At 48.7% G+C, this 23,485-nt stretch overlaps 3 protein-coding genes across 5 annotated transcripts in view; all 3 read right to left on the bottom strand.

Annotated features, from left to right (window-relative positions):
• Positions 1-109: 109 nt before the first annotated feature.
• On the bottom strand, positions 110-2,785 carry MIF4GD (MIF4G domain containing). Its single transcript, XM_041486513.1, has 5 exons — positions 2,649-2,785; positions 2,380-2,489; positions 1,935-2,090; positions 1,183-1,275; positions 110-1,058 (listed from the first exon to the last, which is right to left on the bottom strand). Exons 1-5 carry the CDS (start codon positions 2,728-2,730, stop codon positions 831-833), a joined length of 669 nt encoding a protein of 222 aa, XP_041342447.1. The 5' UTR covers positions 2,731-2,785; the 3' UTR covers positions 110-830.
• On the bottom strand, positions 2,686-14,844 carry SLC25A19 (solute carrier family 25 member 19). Of its 3 annotated transcripts, XR_005956780.1 has the most exons (9): positions 14,689-14,844; positions 14,450-14,595; positions 13,791-13,946; positions 12,928-13,098; positions 11,943-12,126; positions 10,616-10,746; positions 8,708-9,402; positions 4,972-5,060; positions 2,686-2,785 (listed from the first exon to the last, which is right to left on the bottom strand). XR_005956780.1 is itself a non-coding variant. In XM_041486511.1 (7 exons), exons 2-7 carry the CDS (start codon positions 14,573-14,575, stop codon positions 9,202-9,204), a joined length of 969 nt encoding a protein of 322 aa, XP_041342445.1. In that variant the 5' UTR covers positions 14,576-14,595; positions 14,689-14,844; the 3' UTR covers positions 5,685-9,201. The 3 variants fall into 3 exon arrangements, 1 of the variants encoding a protein (XP_041342445.1); XR_005956779.1 differs by lacking the exons at positions 2,686-2,785; positions 4,972-5,060 and adding an exon at positions 5,685-6,117; XM_041486511.1 differs by lacking the exons at positions 2,686-2,785; positions 4,972-5,060 and having other exon boundaries at positions 5,685-9,402.
• A 1,466-nt stretch (positions 14,845-16,310) lies between these two features.
• Positions 16,311-23,485, bottom strand: part of GRB2 (growth factor receptor bound protein 2) — a 50,112-nt gene continuing 42,937 nt past the window's right edge. The window contains exons 4-6 of the mRNA XM_041486527.1: positions 22,591-22,713; positions 20,047-20,215; positions 16,311-18,664 (exon numbers count right to left, since the gene is read on the bottom strand). Of these exons, the coding sequence (XP_041342461.1) occupies positions 18,479-18,664; positions 20,047-20,215; positions 22,591-22,713 (478 nt within the window). The 3' untranslated portion in view covers positions 16,311-18,478. The remainder of the gene's footprint in view (positions 18,665-20,046; positions 20,216-22,590; positions 22,714-23,485) is intronic.

The raw sequence follows: 23,485 nt of genomic DNA, 5'->3' as shown, positions 1-23,485 counted from the left end.
TAGACTGGAGCAAACACTGAGTTATCTCAGCCTTAGGGCTAAAGTCAGGAGCAGCCCTTCAGTATTGCTCAGAGCTCAGCAGCTGTGCAGGGAGAAAGCAGGGCATACATTAGTGGAAAACTTTTATTAGAAAATAATCCATCAATAGATTATTTTGTTTCATTTCTTTCTCTCCCATTCTTCTAAGAAATATACCGCAGCTGAAACTTGCAAATTCTGGAAAAAAGTGACAGTTATTGTATAAAACCTATAAAACCCTTCCTACATGTGCTCAGGGACCTCTTCTGTCCCAGGCTGCCCTGTGGCAGGTATTCCTGGCTGTGGAAGAGGCTGTGTGCATGCAGGTGCAGCCAGCCTGCTGGAAGGAGTCAGGGAAAAAAAGCACTTGGTTGAGCTGTTTGTGAGGCCATGGTGTGTTCTGTGACCCGTCCCAGAGAACCAGGTACAACCTGAGCTGGGAGATTTCCCTGCTGCCTCCCACAGCTCTGCTGGCTTTGGGGTGAAGCAAAATGTTCTCAGCCTAAACTGTGCTTTCTTTAACGCTCATAGAAAATGCTGGTGTGAGCTACAAGCCTACCGAGCCCTTTGCTGACAGCAGCCCTATTTTAAGACAAAATCAGTGAGAGAACTTGCTGGGTAAAGTGTGCCCTTCCCACCGCTCTGAACCTCCAAAGTCAGACCAGCACCTGCTGCATCTGACAGTAGGTGCAGAGAGGCTCTAGCCAGTATAAATGCTATTTACAGGAAGTGCTAGAAAATTAATGTGAAAAATCCCAAATTGGTATGAAGCTTGCTGGTGAAGGTGCTGGGGGTGCCTCTGCCTCGGGAGGTTAATCTGTCACTTCGCTGTAATAATATTTCTGGGCAGCGTCCGTCATCTTCCACTCAGCAGCCCGGAACTCGATGATCTCCAGCAGCAGGAGCTGGGACAGGGAGCTGAGCCCCTCCTGCAGAAGGAAGCCATCTCGGAGGAGGGAGAAGAGCTCGTCCATGCGCTGGGAATTCATCTTCTCCAGCTGCTCACCGATGCGGTGGAGCTGCAGGACCAAGCAGTCCACCTTCAGAAGGAAGAGCAGATGGCTGAGCACAAAGCAGTGGAGGCTCCTCTGCACCCCCCAGGCTGTGCTTTTTACAGGTCCTTGGCAGGACAACAAGCATATCAGCAGCTCTCCCTGCACTCACCTCCTCCTCCTTCTGCAGGCTGTCAGGCTGTGCCAGCCTGAACAGGCAGTCGTACACAGGGTTCACCAGAGCCATCATGGGCATGTTGTTCACCTGCAAGGAGAGTGGAGCATTGTCAACCTGGGGCCAGAAGGGAGTCTGCAGCTATTTTAAATAGTTATTCCCTTGCTGCTCTCCCAAGGAGAAGGGAACAGAATTTAGTTGTGCTGTATTAGTGGGATTCTCATCAGAGATCAGACATTTGAGTCTCCAGGAACCAGAGGAGCTGAACAAATGATGTAAAAAACATCTATTTTTAAATGTAAGCAGGTAGTCATGGGAAATAGACTTGTTCCAACAGTATTTTTCCTGCCTGCAGCTCTACTTGCATCATTTTTACATCTACTCCAAGCAGGAATTCAAAGTTCACACACTGCACAAAGGCCTGAAGCCAAACTCCATCAGCAAACCCCACAGCAACTGAACCAGTCCAGTCTGGGACATCTGGGAGCAGGCAAATCAGGGGATTTCAAACACTAGGTACAAAATTAAGAAGATGAGACTTTGTGACTGTTCCTGGAGACTTCCTCTGCCTCTTCAAGCCTGTAGATAGCAGCAGCTCCGTCAGCATCCTTGTGCTAAGAACCAGCTCTGGCCCCCATGGCCCTGGGGCTCTGTACAACCCCTACCCACCACCCCTGCTCTGGTATCCTAGGATGCCCAGGCCCTCCTGGCACTGCAGGCAGCAGCAGCCAGCTGCTCCAGCTCCTTACCCTCAGGTAGTCAAAGATGTTGCAGATGAAGGTGACGTAGCAGATCCAGGCCTGCAGTGAGCGGGTGCGCAGCTCCTCCCTGTCCTTGTACTCCTGCTGCAGCCGGTTCAGCAGGCTCCTCCGGAAGATGCTCTGGCCAACTTGTTTGCTCTCTGCCTGTAAGCCCACAGAAACAGCATGGAGGGATGAAACAGGGGTGCCAGAGGGGCAGGGCGATGCAGTACCACACAGATACCCTTCTGTGATTCCCAAAGAGGCAGAAAAGCTGCAACACACTGCCATCCACTGCTCATCTGGATGCTGCCACTGCACAGGGCAAGTAGCAGGACAGGAGAGAAGGGCAAGGGGTCAAAGCATGTGACTGGGGCAAAGCCCTTCCTGGCCCAGCCCAGGGACAAGCCATACAACAGCCCAGGTGTTTCACTGTCCAGACACGAGCTCTCACCTGGATGATGGTGTAGCAGATGCGCCCGGCCTCCTTGCTGAACACAGAGTCTTTGAGGGACTGGTCCACTATAATATTGGCCACTTTCTCTAGGTCCACATTACTGGGGTCTGCAGAGAAGAGGAATGCTGTTAGGACCCAGCCCTCTTTGGCCCCTGATTGCTTTGAGGCACCTGGAAAGCAACCAAGGTCTGTGCAGGGCCCAGTAGAGTCTCATTAAGTGGTGCAGAAGCCGTGCGTGGCAGAGGAGCTCATAAAAACCTGCTGACCTTTGAGGGCTGTTTTCAGCAGCTTCTGAGTCTCGGAGTCGAAGGACTGTATTTTGTACTCTTCTTTGCCCGTTTCCCCCATGACTGGTTTCCTCCAAGGGCAAGAGTCAGGGCAGTGGATGAGCTAGTGACAGTCCCTGGGGCAGGAGCACACAGAGCTTAGTTGGACAGAGGCAAACCTTCACCCATTTCCCATTCGGCACGCCCCAGGTAGTGTTGAAGCACAGAGTGTTTCCTGACAGCTCCCCACCCCAAGGAAACTCCTCTTTTATTAGGGCACCAATTCTAGATCTATGCAAATCCTCCACATCTTTTAAAGCCTTGTCTCCTACCAGCTGATCATAGAACTTCAGAGCCTTTATATTTTTCTGATATGAGAAACACATTACAGGCAAAGCAGACCCAAAATATATGTGGCTGTATCACAGGAAGGCACACACTGCTCCCTTGGGCCTTTTAAACACCAATTCAGCAGTTTTCATACAAAAATCTGGGAAGAATCAAAGCCAGCAAAAGCATCCAACACACCTGCCAGAGCACCTCTCCTGCACCAGAGCCAGGCTCTCTCAGCTCCCAGCACGACACAGCAAACTCAGCAGCCAAATCCCCAACAGCAACAGCTCCCATCTCTCTCATCCCTCTGCATCTCTCTCTGCTCTGCAGCACCAGCAGTGCTCCTAAGCGGTCTCTAGATTGATTTTCTTCTGCTTCATGATACAGTGAAGACAGCAAGAGGGTACGCACGGCACAAGGAGGAAGGGCTTGCTTTGATTCACACAGGATGGATGGAAATGCAGGGCTGGCCAGACCGGCAGTACAAACAGAAGGCAGTCGGCCAAATGAGTTTTGCCAGCTCGTCGAAATTCCTCAGCCATTACTCACCCTCTCTGCAAACAGGTCCCTACCCAGATCAAAGCCCAAGAGCCTTTAGGGGCATGGGACAGGTAGCGTGGGCAGTCCCCTCATGTACAGCAGAACAGTAACTCAGAGCAGAGAGCAGCCCCATGGGGGTGACCACCTACCCTGGGACTGAGTCAGCCCAGGTCCCAAGGTTTCTTTCCCAGGTGGATTCACAAGCAGCTGGGTGCCCTCCGTGCCATGCCTGGTTGGCAAACACCTTCCTAGCTGACCTCTCCTCTCTCTGCATCTGCACTCGTGCCATGCTGCACTGCCAGTGGAGCAGCCCGAGATGACCAGCAGCCGCGTGTCCCACCGGCAGCATCTCCAGGCAGCAGGACCCTGGCGAGAGCGCAGCGCCTCTCGCAGCGCAGCGGGAAGCGCCGAGCCCGCCTGGCAGCGTCTGTGCCCGGCCCCGCTCCCGGAGCTTCCGTTCCACGGCTCCCTGGGATGGCCACGGCTGCTTTGAACTGCTGTGCCAAATAACCCTGCCAGAGCAAACCACAGAGTGTGAACACCGAGCCAGCCAGGTCTCACCTGCACTAGAGACCCTCCTGCCAGCACCACCTTATCGGAAGGGCTGATGGCAGTGGGTGACATGGAGCACCTGTGGGTACCGACTGCTCCTCCGCTGGCCCCGGCTAGACGAGCCGTCCCGGGGGCTGACTCGGTTGGGGTCAGCACCCTCAAATCTGCCGGTGATCCACCAGCTCAGGTGCCAGGGCACCTGTGACCTGCAGGGTCACACCTGCCAGTATGGGCTGGACCAGTCCTGGCCAATGCAAGGAGAGGGAGCAGATTCTCGTCTGCCACCCCTTAGTGTCTGCCCCAGGGGCTCCACCAGCCCCCGGAATTCCCATCCCATCCCCGCCGAGCCGCAAGTGGAACTCCCAGCGTCGAGACGCCTCTAGCCCGGGGCAGCTGGACCACCGGACCCCCTGGAACGCCCGCCGCTGCCTCCCGTCTCCAGCCCCGCGGCTGGCACAAGCCCAAGGGCCACCGGACGGAGGAAGAGGCGGATCCCGGGAAAAGCAGCCCCCGCGCTGCCCCGGCCAGGGCAGGGGGAGCCGGGCGCAGCCCCACCGACCTGCCGGCCGCCCCCGCTGTGTCCTCCGGCCGCCGGGACATCGCCGGCACCTCCCGAGCCCCGCGCCCTCCCGGCACGGCCCAGGTTTCCTCTTAGGTCATTTCCTCGCCCGAGCCGGGGGAGGGCCGGGCCGGGCCGGGCGGGAGAGCGGCGGCAGCTGCGGCAGCGCCACCGCCTGCGAGCGTCGGGGCACGGCGGGCTGAGCGCCGGCTACGGCCGGCTGCTCCTCGGGAAACTCCCGGCTCCCCCCGGCACGGCCGGCTGCCCCCGCGACACCTTCCCGGGCACGGCCACTGCTTTTCCGAGTCCCCCCGCCGGGTGATCGCAGGCAGCACTCACCCCTCTGCCACGGTCAGCCGCGGGGCTGTCCCAGCGCTCTACGGGTGACAACGGCGTGAGTTCCGCCCTTCCCTCCGGGCCACGGCAGGCTGCAGCCCAATGGTATTAAAAAATGAGTAGAAAAAAAAGTCAGGAAAGAGGAGAGGCAGTAAACCAACACACTGCAACAACAGCTGAATATGGTATAACACACTTCACGTTTTTTTCTCTCAAATCTCAACCATTTCATACGGGAAGACCTTACGGGAAGGTGGTGAAGTCTTCACCGCAGAGCAGACAGGCTGCTGAAACCAGGGAATGGCTGAGGGAGCACAGAACGAACAGTTTGGGAATATTTTCTGTAGCACTGCATGGCCTGGCTGGATACAAAGCAAGCCTGAACTATTCCACTGGGGGTGTGACGCTCAGGACTGGCTACCACAGCTCCAAATGCCCCTCTAGGACACAGCAGTGGGTCTGGGCTGCAAAAATCCCCTTTGGCTGATCCCTTTTGGTGCAGTTCTCAATAGAGGGTACAGCAGAGGGGGTACAGTTCTGCCTATGGCTGAGGAGCACCCACAAGCCAGCAATGGAAAGTCCATGTGGCTCCTGTTGCCCTATGCTCTGGGCCCTGACTATTCTCCCTTTCAGGCAGCAGGAGGGCCACGATGTTCCTGCAGGGTCCAGCAGAGGCACAAAGAGGAAAGGAATAAATCAACTGCAGCCAGCCACTGAAAAACAAAATATTTAATGTACCTTGTCTTAAAAGGTAGGCACACACTGTGCGTATTGTGTTTGGATGCTTTCAAGAAACAGCAGCTGCAAAGATCCACTCAGGCAACACAGCAAAATGCCACTGTTACAGTTTCTACATCACAAGAGAAACTTAAATCCAAATTAAATATGACCTATTTCAGTCCCAACGGTAAAACATTCATTTCTTGTCAAAAATGATGCTGTGCAGCTCTGGATGTGTATCCTGAGAGTGGGACTGTCCTAAGAACTTGGTGAGCCAGCCAGCACTGCAGGAATCAGCATGTTCCTCGCAGATCTTGTGCGTCCGAGACTGGCTCAGTGCTGTGGTGGAGCTGCAAACGACTGCGGCACAATTCCTCACCAATGCTCTGCCTGCTAAGGAGCTTTTGCACGTTCTCATGGTAAAAGGCACTAGAAGAAAACAAACGCAACTGCTGAGCAGCTTGTGAGGTGAACTGCAGGCAAATCCCTGGTGATAGGATTAGCTTGGAAAGAAATCCCAATGGCCAAAATCAGCCAAGTCCCAGAGTGAGGCATTTGCCACGTTGAGTCACTTCACACTGAACGGGAGCACACAGCTTCCAAGAGCATATCTGTCCCAGCACCTCAGAGAACAAGGTGACCACAGATCTCTCCCATCTCCTGCTCCTCTAATTCTAAGAGATTTAGCTCCTAAATGCTCCATTTAGCATGTGTTTTGCCAGAGCAGCTTGAGAAATAAGACCTGTCCGCCTAGTGCTTCATTCAGCCTCAATCCCACAGAGAAATCAACACCTCTTACAGTGCCTTCCCCAGCAAAGTGCACATGAGAAATCTATGAGGGTCAGATGCTGCTGATCAGAGGTGAAGTGATTGTTGGATGCAGCTCCTAATATTGTTGAGGTTATCACATCTTTCTCCCTCTCACTGGAAGCCCAGATGCCTTTATGGGCCTGTAACATTTGTGTCACAAATGGTCACAGCCTAAAGGCCTCTGACAGGGAGTGTGTCTTTCACAGCCTGGGCCAGACAGGCACAACTTAAACTCCAGCTTTGCCATCTGCTGGGTGGAGGCAAGCTCCGTTAATGCAGAGTGGAGGAAAAAACAACCCCAGAGAGGAAAAGCTGCTCCATACTCTCCAGTACTGCCCTCTCTGTGGAGCAGCCAAGCTGCCCATACCAGCATCACCTCAAGCTCCACAGCACCCTCGAGGAATGTCGTCTTAACAGAGCACAGATCTTCCTGTTCTTTCCTGCCGCTGAGTTCCCAACCAGTTTCCCCCTATTTTGTGTGGTTTAACAGCAGCTCTTTTACAAAAAATGGAAAACAAGTCTTGCAATGTTTAGACAGGACGGATGAGTCCCCATTTCCTAAGGAAGCCTAGGTCAACACAGAATATTTTCTGCTCTGGCCTGTCCCTGCTAACCATGACGGCATTCCTCTCACCAGCAACAAAAGACGGTAACAAAGCCAACCCGTTTGTGTCTGTTTTGAAAAGAGACATTTCTCTCCCTCAGAAGGATGTCACGAGGCTGAGTTCATTACTCCTCATGATGTCTCTCCAACAACAACAGGTGAACAATAAACAAAGGCTAAACATCGTTAAGAAGATTCTGAGGAATCTCAGAAGAGCCTAAATAACACAGGAAAATGACAATAGGATTGAGGCACTTGGAGAAACTCCACATTTCCTGCATTTTCTGCTCTTAACAAAATGGCCATTTTTAGAGTATATGCAGCTCCCCCTCCCTCTTTACAACTCACATATCAGCCTCCTGCCTGACACACTGCTCAATGAAATTAATTTTACGCAGCTCAGTCACCTGCAGGCCACTTTGTACTCCAAGATCTCACACCCATAGCAGACATAAAGTTATTCAGCCTGGGCTTGCAAGGAATTTCTCCAGATACCTCAGCCACCAGTGGAACAGCTGATTTTAAAAACAGCCTCTCACAATAGTTCAGGATAAGCGAGCAATGCTGATATGCTCAAAATTGCCAGGAGAAGTTTCGTCAGTGGAATGGAATTGGTCATGCTGGAATTTGGCCAGACCATTTGGGATTAACACCCTGAAATACTGCAAAAGAGCTGGGAAAAGCTCTGTGTTAAAAACCACCAAGCATCCTCCAAATAACTGCAGTGCTCTGCCTTATCCACCCCTTGCAGATGAGTAACGTGCTTTTGTATGGCAGGGCTGGGAACTCTGCCTTCCACACAGTCCAGCCACACCCTGCTAGGCTTGAAAAAACACAGAATAAAAGAGGAGGAAGAAAGTAATTTTCCTCTTTTCCACTGTTACATAAATCAGAGTTGTTGGTAGGTTGTTTTGTTGGTTTTTTTAACCACTCCTAAAGCCTTTGAAACTCCAGAAAAACACTTTTCTATCTCTAATTCAATCATCCATGTGAAACACCACGCTCAGCCAACCAATTCCCATTTGATGTTCATTCCTTTCACTTCAGCAAATCTTGTCAAAACATTTTCATCTGCTAGCACCAGTGCAGGACTGAGGTTCTGAAATATTCTGAGGCCACTACAGAAATACTTGTTAGACACATTCAGAGGTGCTATTAAATAAATAATGATTTTAAAAAAAAGTACTAGTTTCCACAGGACTTTCCCTTCATTATTCCAGCTTAGAATAATTATTTCTTAACTCTATACATCATTTGTTTACTCAGTGCTTTGAAGCAAAGCACCCTGGAGTAAAACTTTAGTTTGTGCGTTGAATCCCCTCAGAATGGGGCTCTTAATATGCAAGTTTTCTTGTAAAAAGTGCGAGTGAGGCATTGCAAATCCCTAAGAGATGTATGGCCAGACACTCAGGAAGAGAAAAGGGAATTCAGCTTACAATCAAGTCCACTGGAGTTGAAGGAAAAACAAGTCTGATCCAGCATGATCAGAGAAGATGCTGTGTTTAAGATGACAGAGAATGCTCAGCTAGCAAGTGGTGACCAAGAAGCAGCAGCTGGCAGCAAAGGAAAGGAAAACTGAGGGTCTGTGCACTAATGTGGCTTTACCTGGCTACACCAGCAGGACAGAGCGAGCTGTGCAACACCGAGACAAGAATCTGGTGCAAACAGCAGGCACGGAGCAAAGGAATAAAGCTGTGCAGATGCAGTGCTAGGACGTGGCCTTTGGTTGGTTAAGCAGCACTAGGCTGGGCCAGAATCCCCTCTCTGGAATCCAGGGATTCACCCTGGATTTATTGGGTGCCTTTCCAGAGCACAGGCATTGCTAGGGAGTGGTCTGTTGGTTCCCCCTCTCCCCACTAAATGTGCACTGGTATGAGAGGAGACAGAAGGAAAGTGCTCTGTTGAATGGCTCCCAGCCGAGCAGTTCAGTGTCTCCAGCAGAACTGCAGTTGCCTTCTCCTTCTGCTTGGTCCCAGGAGGTGATTCCCCACAGGCTGGGGGAGCTCTGGGAGCCCTGACATTTCCAACATGCTCATGACAGAGCAATGCCATCAGTCTCCCCTCCTGAGGAGAACAGCAGGCAGCCACACACGTCCCTTTCAACCTTCCTTCCTCTTCGTGCTCTCTGGGCTCTTCAGGGCGCACAGGAGGCTGCAGAACAGCTCATACCAAAAGAAGATGAGGCCGGAGGAGAAGGCAGCCTTCAGCAAGCTGGGAGAGAGGCCCTTGAAGAACCCACCTGGGCCCTCCTCTCGCATGATCTGCCTCATGCAGTCCAGGAGACCCCCATACGTCCGTACCTGGGAGAGAAATGGTTAAACAAGGTTAAACAAGAAAACTTCAGGACAACTGGAGAAAAACACAAAGATCCCCAAACTATACCACAGAAACATTATCTTGACATGCAGCCTGGAGATGCCTTTCTGGATAATATAATAACTAACTGAAACTTTCAGAGAGAGTTTAGAGAGAGCAGGATAGAGGAAATGTAGAACATACAGCATCAGCAATGTTTATGCACATCATTTACTGAATGGCTGTAAAACCTCTGCATGCAACAACAGCATGACTTTAAATTTATGCCAGAGGTTTGTGAAGTCATTATTTCAGATTGTGCAGCTGCTGTTTTCTATCCCCTTCACTGTCTAAGAAGGAAAAAATGTTGAGTTTTCTGACAGAAAGCAAACACAGCTACAACACTTAGAAGTTTCCAAATTAGCTGTCTGCATGTTGTCATGTTACACTGTGCAGTTTTAACATCTTGTGACACATCAATGCTAAGAACAAACTCTGTATCTTACTACAAGAGGAAAAGCATCCAGTGCAATGGGCTGAGACATCAAAATCCTATTCCAGAGTTTCTTAGGGTACAGACTGATTTCTTTCTCAGATCCCAGGAATTTTAAGGAAAACAGAAAATTTCCACATTTCATGGGGAAAAAAAAGAGAAAGTTCCTTGATCTATATTTGTCTTCAAGTGTATTTCAAGGTGGTAACAATGGTGCTAAAGAACACCAGAGTATTTAATTTGTTTTGAATTTCAGGCTATTCTCATACATAAAACACATATTGAACACTTGGTGCCTATTTCTTGCATCAAAATATTAATTGCAGAAGAGGAGCCTGACAGCCAGGTGACCCCGGCACACAGCCAGTGTCATCCTCTGCTTGTAATTCGGTTCTGAATCAGAAAAACCAAGCTGCAACTAGAAAAGTAAAGTAAATCAAAAGCCCTTTGCCTGCCTGACTCATCCCCAGCTCCAAGACACAGTTGATAGGGAGGGATGACAAGCCAGAGCACAGGTATGTGGGACAATTCCCTCCTGGGACCTATCATAAAATAAACCCAGTATGTTCATGTATAAGTTCACATTATTAAACGAGACCAGTGCTCACTGGGAGCTTCCAATCCAAACATGAACTCAACAGGTACCACCGGTGGACTGTCACTGCATTCCAGTGCACTGGACCAGCCCATACTCAGGAAAATCCACCACTCCCAGCATTTCTCACCTGCCCAAAGGCTGCCCGAGCATGCTCAAAGCCACCCACTTGCAGTCGCTTTTTGACCACATCCAAAGGGTATGTGAGGCTTTTGCTGACGACTCCAGCACAGCTGCCGCAGACCAGGTTTCTAATGCTGGCTGAGAAGCAGAAAGGGAAAAGGATAATGGGGAGAAAAAAAAGAGGATGATCGGGGAATTCTGACTAAATATCACAAGAGGTAAGTTAAAAATCACTTTTCACAAGAAGTAAGGTCAAAAAAGTCCTTTGAAGTTACGTCGCCTCTTCTGCAATAGTTTCAGCCAAAGAATCTCAATCTGTATTTTTTCAGGCTTGCAATGTCTGTTGGAATCAGAGGACCAGCTCCTCTTGGTCCATGACACGGACTTATGGCTTTGCTCTGCTCAAAAAACCCCAATCCCCAGTCTCCAGACAACCTGCTGCCAGTGGATGAAAGTTTTCATGCCCCCCCAGTGAAAGCCTGGTCACTGGAAATCTTGCACCCCTGACTGCTCAGGCTGATGTATTCTGGATTGGAACATCTCAAGCTGACACTGCCTGATGATTTCAGAGGCTTGTGGGAAATGAGTTCTGTATTAGACCTTTTCCTGACAAACATGAGGTCCCAGCACAAAACCACCATCAGCCTCTGACACCTGAAATTAAATATGCAGACATGATATTGAAAAGTTCCTCTGCTGAAGAAATTCCATTGAGGAACAAAGCCATGCTGCTGCTGCATCCCTCTTGCTCAAGGAGACACAGGTATCTAGAACTGCCAAGGTGGCAGGTTGCATCAGGATGTGGTTCTCTTACAATGGAGCTAGAAATCAACATAAAAATACCAAGAGCCTGGCAGCTTTAAATTAGCGTAAATGAATCCTCTTCCCTAATAGCTGTGCTGGAATCTGCAGGCAGATTTACTACAGAAATCCAAGAGTCCTGTCCCCACAGCACTAATGAAACAGAAAGATTATGGCAGCAGTCTTCCCACAGTATCAGTAAATGAATCCTCTTCCCTAATAGCTGTGTTGGAATCTGCAGGCAGATTTACAATGTGACACTGTTAAAGAAAGAGCACCCTGGCCTGATACTTCACTTTCCCATCCAACCACTTCCATCACAGTTATTACACAACAGGAGCTGTTTGTAAACTCTGCTGTACTTCATTTGGCATTTCCCTGCAGGGGTAAAAATGAGAGGTGGGAAATAAGAGACACTTTTCAGATGTTGAATCAAAAAATGTGGAAGGACAACAGAGCTTACATCAGTCATTCAAACTAGCATTCATCTTCTTTCTCTCCTGACTGCAACCATCACTGTCCCAAGTTCCTACCTCCATTCTTTGCTTCAGCTGGAATCACCCATTTGGAAAACTGCTGCAGGATGTTGTAGAAGAAGAACTGGAGACCAGCGTATGGGAAGATAGCAACGAGTGTGGGGGTCAAACCTCTGTAGAAAGTCCGAGGCCCTTCTGTCTGGTACATGGTCACCACTGCATGGCGAAGGTTGGGGTAAATCTGTACAACAAGGAAGAGGCTGAGTGACTTTCCAGTGAACTTAAAAAAAGCCAACCAAAGGTCAGGTCATTTCCCAGTAATGGGTATAGGAATTCCCCACTGCCCAAAATACAACTGACTGTCTTCAGCACAAAGTGATGAGCAAGGTGATTTCCCACACCCTCACAGCATTCTCTGCCAGGCCCTCGTGACTTAAAAGAAACAAGGCATGGAGCTGAGTCCTGACACCACCTGCATCACAGACATGATTATTTTTCCTTTAACAGTTCTTAACTCCTGCAACAATTCATATAATACATACTGTAATTCTACTGCAGGCTAAATACAGAAATGGCTCTGATACAAATCTATCCCATTATTACAGACCTAGTTAGCGCAGAGACCAATTCTCGTGTAAATAAGAACATGAAGCACAGGTGAAAGGTGACTAGTTTCAAGTATCATCCCCATCATTATCTAAACATGACTCTCTGCATGTGCAAAGTTTCAAAAATGCAATGTTCAACAGTCTGTGGAGCAGGTTCTATAAAAAGCCAACAGCCAAAGCAAAAAAACTGAGTTATCCTGTTAAGGACAGTTTCTCTTTTCTGCATCACCTGTCAGGATCAGAAGCACCAAACCACAACTAGGAAAGCTGTGTCAACAGCACGAAGGATAACTTGGCAACAGCACAAACACTGGCCATAACAGCACCTGCTCCTTCATTTTAACCCACGATGCTGTATGTGCTTTCAAACCTCCTGCATCTTCAGACCTGTGAAATATCGCTACTGCTATGGAAGACAAGACGCTGAGCCTCACCTTTGGCTCGCCCTGGGCAGCAAAGCGGGTGCGCAGCGTGTCCACGGGGTGCACTGCGACCGAGGCCGTGCAGGCAGCCAGGCCCCCGCACACCAGGTGCACGAAGGAGTCGCGGGCTCCGAAGGAGGTGACGTTGTGCACCAGCTCCGTCAGGCTCTCGAACGTCATGAACTGGAGGAAACAAAGGGTCAGGAAGCCGATCCTTGTGACTCACACAGGTTTCCCGCTCCTCTCTCATTTCACCAACAGCTCCACCCCTCCCCGCTTGGTACCACCTTCTACGTCCTTCAAAAGTCCTCCCCAATTTGCAACATGTAAAAATCACTACACAGCCCGGGGAACGCTTGGGATAATCTGGTGTCCAACACTTCTGCTAATTCTTGCATTTATAATTGTGAAAAACTCATTTTAATGTTCTGTGGCTCCAGAAGAGTGTTTGCTGTGTCACAGATATGCTTTCCTTTACCCTTTCAGCCACTGCTCCTAAAGCTGTTACTTTAGCAAAATAAAGCATAACAGTGCTGTGTAAAACACCCTCATCAGCTTCACTGATTTTTTCCTAACAAGACCTTAGGGTGACAGCATGACTAGAAGCAAAAAACTGCCCAGGCTTGGGGCATGAGCAGCTAAGCCAAATGTCAGGAGTAGAGAGGGCTTATCTATGACACCAGATACAGACAGAGCTCAGTTTGCTCTTGCTGTGCTCCAGTCCATTTAGCCAGCTCAGGAATATTAACTTAGGAATTATTCAGCAGCTTTATACAGTTATACAACCTTTCCACTCCTGAACACAGACGGTCTGAGGGAGCAGAGCAGTGTCCTGTGTACACACAGTGTGCCCAGGTGATGCCTGGTGCCCTCACCTGAACAGCTCCGAAGCCAACAGAAAGGATCTGAGCTGGAACATGGCCCTTCCAGAAGGCTGCCAAGCCCTCCTCCCGGAAGATGCGCTGCACAGCTTGCAGGATGCCGTGGTACTTGGCCGCAGGGTTTCTGGAAGAGAGCTGCTCGATCTGGAGCTGGAGAAAATGGGAGAAAATATTTTCAATTTCACCCTTCAACACTGGTTCAAGTGTCCAGTTCAGGAATTCACAACCCTGTCAGCCAGCCAATGCTACGGGATGACATTCTGTCTTCCCACAGAACCACATTCAGATCTGACTAGGATGTTATTCATGAAGGGCTCTAAAATAATAAAAATGTGCATGAACACAAAGATAAGCAGGAGAGATGATAGTGAAATTCAGTCAGAGGGTGTAAGTCATTCACAAAAACAGAAAGAGAACGAACTCTGAGAAACACAAGATTCCATTCCCACACAAGTTAAGTTGTATAAATAGAAGCGGTGGACACAAGATAGCCCTACTTCCTTGCATAACCTGTACACAACGTAGGTGAGGCCTGACGAGCAGATTTAGTGCTCTCTGGCTGCACAGGTGACCTGTTCACCCAGGACAGGATCAGCTCTGCTCCCTGACAGGCTCTTTCATCCCGGCCCCCGGGCACGCCGTGAGCGAGGTACCTGAAAGCGGATCTTGAGGACGTCCAAGGGGCTGACAAGGACCCGAGTGACCAAGCCAGACGCTGATCCTGCTGCAGCCGCTTCCACCGTGGACACGCACCTGCCTTCGGGGTCGTAACCCACCATGCCTGCCGGCTGTGCCCAGCCTGGGCAGGGGCACAGGAGCAGTGAGCCCCCACCCCACAGTCCCCTCACGCCACGGCCCACAGCCCCCTCCTCACCCCAAACTCCCTTCTCACCCCACGGGACACACAGATGCCCCTCTGCATCACTCCCTCTGCCCCGCAGCTCCCGGCCCCGCCAGTGGCAGCCACCAGCGTGGAGGCCGAGCCGAGCCCGGCGGCACCGGGGCTGTCCGGCCCTGGGCCGACTCCCGCCGCGCCGCCTCACCCTCAGCCGCCGGCTCCGCACTGCGCCTGCGCGCCGCGGGGGCCGCTGGGAGATGTAGTTCCGGGAACGGCACCCAGGTCCGCAACACGCGCGGGATGCGGCGTCCACAGAACCGCGGATCGGTGGGGCTGGACTAGCCCTGAGAGCATGGAGCCCAGCCTGCGAGCCAACACCACCTTGTCAGCCGGACCATGGCACTGAGGGCCACATCCAGTCTTTCCTTGGACACCCCCAGGGACAGTGACAACTCCCTGGGCCGCCCATTCCAATGTCTAATCACCCTTTCTATGAAGAAATTTTTCCTGATGTCCAGCCTAAAGCTCCCCTGCTGCAGCTTAAGATTATGTCCTGCCACTTGTTACCTGGGAGAAGAGCCTGAGTCCCATCTGGCTGCACCCTCTTATCAGGGAGTCAGAGAGAGCAAAATGGTCACCGCTGGACCTTCCCTTCTCAGGGTTACACAACCCCAGCTCCCCCAGCCCTGCCTTGTCACACCCGTGATCCACTCTCCTCCCCAGCTCTGCTGCCCTGCCTTGTCACTCCTGTGATCCACTCTCCTCCCCAGCTCCCTCAGCCCTGCCTGGTCCCTCCTGTGATCCCCTCTCCTCCCCAGCTCCCCCAGCCCTGCCTGGTTACTCCTGTGATCCATTCTCCTCCCCAGCTCTGTTGCCCTGCCTGGTCACTCCTGTGATCCGTTCTCCTCCCCAGCTCCCCCAGCCCTGCCTGGTCACTCCTGTGATCCATTCTCCCCAGCTCTGGTCCCACGAGCCAGGGCTGAGAGGGGAAGGTCAGCATGCAGCCCGCACTGCCCTCAGCACTGCTCCCACTGCCGCCTCCGCCTTACACAACCACAGACCAACAAACCTGTCTCCATAAAGCACAGGGGAAGCAAGATTTTCTAAGCAACCCACTGTACAGTGAAACACCACTTTGAGAAACATGTACTGCTACAGCATTACAATAAAACCCCAAGCGCTTCAAACCACACCGTGAATTTTCCATACTGACTTCTGGCACAAAAAAAGAAAAATAAAGAACTAACTGTAGAAGTATCCACGCATTTCCACCTTGACATCATCAGTATTTAAACACTGTAATGAAGAGCAACTGTTTAAAAACCACTCAAAACTCCCATGTAGGCCATTTCCTATTGTCTGTTAACCTTGACTACACCATTCACCCTCACAGGTACTTTCTGACCATTAGCAAAGGCTGGGGAGAAGCTGCAGAGCTGCCCACACACCTTGTTAGCCCAGCAGAGCCATTCTTCTTCAGGTAGCAGAAGTGAAAACAATCTGCAGGGCCCACCCTGATGGAGCAGATCCAAAGCTACAACAGCCTGAGCCTGGCTGCTGTGCTTACACCAGCCCAACACCACCTCCCCCTTTCAGCAAAAGGCTCCAGAAGTGTCTGAACTACAAGCTCAGTCACAGCTAGGTCAGTTAACTGAAATAACAGACAGATGCTCAAGTGAAGAATTCAATGTATATTTATTATTCACAGTTAATTACTATCTACCAAATGCTGCTGCAGAGTTAAAGGATTAAGTACATAGGCCTTTTTTTTTTATTTAAACACAGAAAATTTTTTTAATATATATACACACACAAGACATATGTCTGCAAGGCTGCATGATATACACCAATTCCAAAATAAGGAAACAATCAAATGGTCCAGGTGTAGAATGCCATAGATTCCTTTTCCAATCACTTTACAAAGTGGGAAGAAAGTGAGTGACAGCTAGCAAGGAGAGGGGGGAAAAGTAATACTCTACAGGGTAGCTCTCTCTTTCATTTGCTGGAAAATCAAAGTGTAAGGCAGAGTTCATCTCAGGACTAAAACTTTTGTAACACTTACTACAAAAAAAGGCACCCTCCAACAAAAGATTGCCCGTGCTGAGGCAGGGCGGGAGGAGATCTCCGCTGCAGGTCGGGGTGTGTTGGTGGGGTGAAGGGATCCAGCCAAACGGCCACCAAGGGAAAAACAACGCAACTGAAGATTGGCACAGAGAGCGCTGCGGGCTGATTGCTTTCCTTCCGTCCAATTTAATGTCACACTGCTCTGGTGAGGAGCAAAGGGCCACCAGAAACGCCCCGGGGTGCGGGGTGGGGAGAACAGTCACACACAGCCTGCTGTGAACGGGAGCGGGCGGGGAGCTACTTCAACAGGAACACTGACCTGAGGAGGGAGGAGAGACTGGAGAACAGGGATGCCAACTCCACTTCTCAAGAGCAACACGACTGCAAATACTGCCTATCCAGGCCGAGGAGACAGGCTGATCACATGCATCACGTAGAAACATTCACTAAGAGCGTAAAGTTTTTTTTCAAGCACTATTTCTTGAGGTTTCTCTGCATAATGAAGTTTTCCACCAAAGGAATGTACATTTTGTAGGACATCTCAGGGCTATTATTTCTCAAATTCCCCCCTTAACCCTCCCTCCCCAAAATATTCTTCCTTATTTTCCCTCATCATAACTTTCCCCTTTCTCTTACTTCTTTTGAGGCTCCTGGTTGCAGCTCTCCACCTCTGAGCAGCCTAAGTTGCCACTTGAAAGCCATGATTTTTTTTTTCCTTGGAATAAGGGAAGTTGAACAGTAAGACAAATCTGAAGATTAAAGCTCCATCTGTTTGTAGATTTTTTCTCAAGTGTCCATTGATAAAACCACCCTCCTTTGCCCCCTTCCCCCAAAGTATTTATTTACACATAGGCAGAAAAAAAAATCCTCTGAAAAGCTCTGGACTGTCCTTTTAACTTAAAAAATAATAAAAAAGAAAATAAGGGGAAGGCACTATGGAAAAAATTACAGAATGTGCTCAACCGTACACCTTTAAGAAAAAACAAAAAAGCTGTCAGCACAGCATTAATAGACTTCAGTTGTACGTTGGAGTTTCTCAAAGCAGCTCTGTGACTCAAAAGTAAAAAATAGAACAAAAAGCCACACAACTCTTCTCCCTTCCTCTGTTTGGAAGCTGCTGAGCTTCAGAAGAAAGTGCCAAAGGAGAAGAGACAATAAAAATTAGATTAACACCTCATCTTTCCCAGGCAAGAAATGCTGAATGTTGAAGGCAAAAGCAGAAACTGATGATTTTTGTTTTTTTTTAAAGGCAGGACTGTGGATTTGGTTCTTCTCTCATGTCCCTTCATGTCAAATGAAGACCGTTTGCAGAGAGAGAAAATACCAGCAGAGTTTCTCCCTTTTCCTTTAACTGCATTGGCTAGGACTTTATATGGCATCAAAACTTCATGCACTGATGGACAGAGGAGGAGGGGGAAACAAGAAGAATTGTGGTGGTGAGACCTTAAGTGACCTTAAAACACTCATTCGCAACGAGAGTGAATAAAAGGGGATAACCCAGGAGCAGCTGAGGAAATTTGTTATTTTCATATTTTTCTCTCTCTCTCTCTCCTTGTTTTATTTTCCTTTTTTTTTTTCCTTTAAGATAAGTTTTGGTGTGTAAGTTGAACTCTTCCCCCCGCCCCTGAAGTTCCGTGCTGAGGGAAGGAGGATCACCTCACGGTGACAGGTGACTCTGGTTTTACCGCCGTGTGATTTTTTAGGTCACTGGCTGCAGTTAGGCTCTGTATGTGTATTTACTGTTTCTCTGGTTTCCTTAAATAATCTCTAATATTTCTCTCTAGATGTTCCGGTTCACTGGGGTCACGTAGTTGCGTGGGAACATGCCCGTCTGTCCGCGGCACGCTCCCTTCCACCAGTTGGGGTCAGAATTGTCAAGGACTTGGATAAAGTCTCCACGATGGAAGCCCAGCTCTCCTTCCTCTTGGGGATCAAAATCAAACAGGGCCTGAACGTATGTTGGTTGCTGAAAAGGGAACAAGAAACATACACAGTGAGAATCACCCACGGTACTCCAGGCACCTGCTCCTGCGGGCAGAAGCTGTCTGACACCATTAACAATAAACATTTGGGCTACTCCCTTTCTCTGCAAGCCAGCTCCCAAACAGCTACAACGAGGTGCTAAAACAATAATGGACAGGCTGTAGAACACCTCAGAAAAAAAGTCAAGTTTCTCTGAAAGAGCTGAAATAGAGCAGATGATTCGGATGTTTTTCTAGTATTTTTCACTCTTTGTGGCCCATTGTAAATCTGTGTTCTATAGCAATACAATAATATTGCTATTTACTTGTCCTGTTTTCATAATTGGCAGCACAAATATTATTGATCTACACAAAGTTCTCCCTAAAAATTGCATGTTGACATTTTACACATTTTCCTTAACTCTTCTGTCACAGAACATTTTGCCTCGTCAGCATGTCTTCCATTCTGATGGAAAAGCTAACATTTCATTTAAAATACATTTGCAGTCTTAAAATCGTGAGGACAGGGTTAGGGTTCTCTTCATGCCTGTCCTTTTCAGCCAGCTGTTTTCTCACCCTCTGTTTATCCCTGACCTGACAGTGCAGAGCTAAGTGTTAAGTTCAGACAAACTGACAAAGTTGCCTGTGGCACCTGGACAGCTGCACAAATTCCACACCCTTGTCTTCAGGCTAGAACCAGAATGCTGTACAAGGAAGCAAAGGGATTTACCCAGAACTGACAAAACATGCAGTTACATGAAATACAACACTCTGATTGACCTGGGAAATTGAACAAAATAAAAAGTTGGATATACACAAGCTGCTCTGCTAGCACTTCACAACAGTTTTTGGATTCTCTTCACGCTGGCTAGATCCAAACCAGAGATGCTCCATATGCTGCAGCCATCTCTTCAGGAAAGCCCAGTATCAAAGCCTCACTGAGGCCTGCACTTCTGGCTATGATCAGGTATAAATCAGAACAGAATCACAGAATTGTTCAGGCTCAAGAAGACCTTCTAAGATCAGCAAGTCCAACCATTAACCAAGCACTTCCCTATCCTTTCTAACTGTGCCCTATAACAGGAGCAAATCCATTTTTAATTCACAGGAATCAAATGATCTTCCTGCAACAGAATCTATAAACATTAAAACAAGTCAAACGTTTAAGCAGCAACAATAATTTTGCCTCCAACTCCAGGGAGACCAGGAGTGAAGGTAGGCTTTGCACAAAAATGCAGCTTAATTACCAGTAAAATTTTGACTGCAGGATCTAAAGATACACTTTAACAAGTAAAAAATTCAGTCAGCTTCTTTCTTACTCTAACTAAAATGCAATCCCACTTCAGATTAGCTTGACCAGGGCACTCTATGGGGACACTTCTCTTACCTGTGGCACCTGCTCAATGTCCCGGAGAAATATTTGCTGGTTCCTGGAGACAGATGTGGATCTGTGATAATCTACCAGCTCGTTCAAAGAATTGAACTTCACCACCCAAAGGAAATACTTGCCAGCCCCATCTCTAAGCACCTTGAAGTGCTGCACATCATTTCCAAACCTGTGTGGAAAGAACAAAGAACACAAAAGAGCACATTATTAGCCATGGGGAACTCCTTCTGGGATCATCAGCACAGAGTTTGGAACAAGAAGGTCCTTCAGGGCACAGTGAAAACTGTCAATGACATTGATAACACAGATGCAATCCCATAACTGGAATCACATGTACTTCTTGATGTATGTTACATATGCTGTCACCTGTGCTGCTGAAGATGGTGCAGAATCCCAAGGACAAATGCCAGGGACTTTGCAAGGTCACAGCAACACAGCTGCACCCTGGTGCTTTCCACTTCACATCCCCAAACACAGCATTGCCAGTCAAACAGCACAAGCACTTTGGTTTAGCTCTTCACACCCAGCAGTTTCACAGCTGACTCGAGCCACTCTCAGCCTGTGCTATTCTTGCCACGGTCCTCTGCTTCTCACAGCCCTGGTCCTCCCTCCCACAGCACCACTGGGTACGTGCAACAATGCAGTGCCTAAGCACCACTCCCATTACAGGCAAATTCCTGGGAAAGCACTGCCACAGGGAGGGCAGAATTGGCTCCTTTGGCAACCAGAAAGGACTTGTGCAAAAGGCTCTCTTATGAAACAAAAGGACCTCTCTGGTTTTTAAAAAAAAACCCCAAAACAAAATGTAACAGAAAAAAAACCCCCTCAAACCCCAAAGTGTTCAAAGATGATGCAGCACACATAAACCAGCAACTTCAATTCCGTGGTTTTTCCGACAAATGATGGCATTCAACTGAATCTGCATTTCCAATGGTTTTACTCTGAATAAAGAGGAACTCTGGAGAGGTCCACTGGGATTTTCCAGATGAATGGCACATTGGTAATTTTACTTCAGCTTAAAACACTGAAAACAGAAGACAACTGTTCCCGTTCGGCATGCATGGCTCCTATACATCAGTGGGGAAAGCTTACACTGCCTTGAAACAACTCCTGGGTGCTGCCTCTGCTCTGCCTTCCTCAACCTCTGAGCTTCTCACCATTCCAAATGCTACAGATCACTGTTTAGGAAAAGGACTTTCCTAAACTACAGACACAGGAAAAACCACCCAGCTGAGACATTACCACCAGATGGCAACACCAGGCTGAACAGGCAGGCCCAGCTATGCCATTGTAACTTTCTGTTTCTTAAAGGAATTCACTTTCTGCAACTGAAGCTTCCATTCATATCTAATATTCCAGCCTGAACGACTCTATCCAAGACAGAAATATAAACATCTCTAAAATCAGTGGCTTTAATCCAGTTTGCTGGCATGACTCAGTACTGCTGTACAGAAGGACAAAACTTTGGTTACAGACCAAAGATGACCAGAAAAAAAGAAACAAATCTTGTTGAGACAGATCACTGACAGCCACAGGAAACAGAGCCAGCTGGAATTGCACATGAATAATAAAAATGTTGTAAGGATTCTAAAGAAAATCTTGTTTATTTATGTTAGAAAAGGGGAAGATTATAGAAAATAATTAAAAAACCAAAAAAGCCAAAATCAACTGCTGAGGACAGATTCCCTCCCATCCCCATCCTACATTAAATTACTTCACATACGTTTTCAAGCTTCTAATCCTCTATTTTAGTGACTTCAGATCAGAGAACCACATTAAATTACTTCACATACATTTTCAAGCTTCTAATCCTCTATTTTAGTGACTTCAGATCAGAGAACCACAGAATTGCTTGTGCTGGGAATCACCTAAGGACCACCTCATTCCAACCCTCCTCTCATAGGCAGGGATACCTTCCACTAGACCAGGTTGCTCCAAAGCCCTGTCCAACCTGTCATTTAACATTTCCAGGGATGGAACAGGCACAGCTTCTTTGGGAAACCTGTGCCACAGCCTCACCACCCTCACAGAGAATAATTTCTTCCTAAGCCATGTGAAATGTACTTGTGAGAGTTCAAATGGACCTCTGGTTTCACAGCTCCATGTCCAGGCCTAGTCAATGGGAATATTACCAAAGCATGTGCCAAGCAGAGAAAAACATACTTGCAAATGCACGACACAGAGGGAAGATAAGGTAGCAGCTTGCACTGCAGAGGAGGAACGAAGGAGGATGGGAAGTTGTCCATATTGGGTGCTTTGTGACTGTAAGAGGGAGGAATGGGATCCACAAAGAGGCCACCAGACAGTGCCTGAGCCTGTGTGAGCCACGTGCCACTAGGTCAGTCTTGTGGGCTCACTGCAAATCAGAGCAAAGATGTTTGTTCTATCAGAGAGGGAATAAATGTCACTAGAACAGGAATGCTACAGGGCATCTGTGAGATTATTCCTGCTCCTCAGTGTTGACAATCACCTGCCCTTTACTCACCAGTCCAAAGGAGCAGCAGATGCCTGATTAGCACACAACTGCTCCTGGGCATGACTTACTTGACTGAGAGGGAGAAGTCCCCAGGAGCACTCTCACTCTCCCTGATGAGGAAGGCACCATCGTGTCTCTGTTTGCCCAACATTTCTTCAGCCTTCGCTCGGGGAATCTTTCCAAAAAACCACCTGTGTGGGGAGGAAAAGAAAACAATAGGAAAAGTTAAGAATCTTAATCCATTCATGGAAGAGCCAGAAACATCACAGCTCCGGAAACAAGGTCTTGTCTATGCACTGCCCCATCCTGCACACGTGGAAAGTGCATTTTGTATCTAAATCAATTTCTTGTCTCTTTCGGATCAGGTGGTAAGACACATCTGCTTCAGCAGAGAGAATCAGTATCTTCATGCAGCAGCTGTTTGCTCCTGCAGCCCAGAGTCCAATCTCTGAGCCCTACCAGAGTCCTGTGGTCCAAGACAAGTATCATCTGTCAGAAAGCTGAGGCAGGTGCCAGGACTGCAGTTACACACAGATCAAGTGAGAAAAGTTCCTTCAAGGTCTCTCTGCTCCACTGCAGAGGAGTGCTGAGCTAGGCATGGATTCTGTTCCAGAAAAGATGCTGATGACACTTGTTTCAGGAGCCTCTTTTCTTGCTTTCTCCCACAGGCAGGACAATCCAGCAGCTTTCACAGGAGAGTCACATGAAGGAGCAGTCTCATGCAAACCACATCCAAAATTCTCACCAGCCACAGGCTGACCATGACACCAAGGCTGAACCCACCTCAGGCCACCACATCGTCAGCACTGACCAATAGGCTGGTCACGGGATCCTTGCCCCCATTTACATTTACATTTCCAGACTAATCCAAGATTAAAGGCAAAGAAGGGATGAGTGGTAGGTCACATGGCATGAGAAAAGCAGAAGCATCTTCACAACTAAAAAGCAGAGCTTTCAGCTCTG

The sequence above is a fragment of the Pyrgilauda ruficollis genome, unplaced genomic scaffold, assembly GCF_017590135.1.
Source record: "Pyrgilauda ruficollis isolate IOZ18807 unplaced genomic scaffold, ASM1759013v1 scaffold77, whole genome shotgun sequence".
Classification (NCBI taxonomy): Eukaryota; Metazoa; Chordata; class Aves; order Passeriformes; family Passeridae; genus Pyrgilauda; species Pyrgilauda ruficollis.
This window is presented reverse-complemented; position numbering and strand designations above follow the sequence as displayed.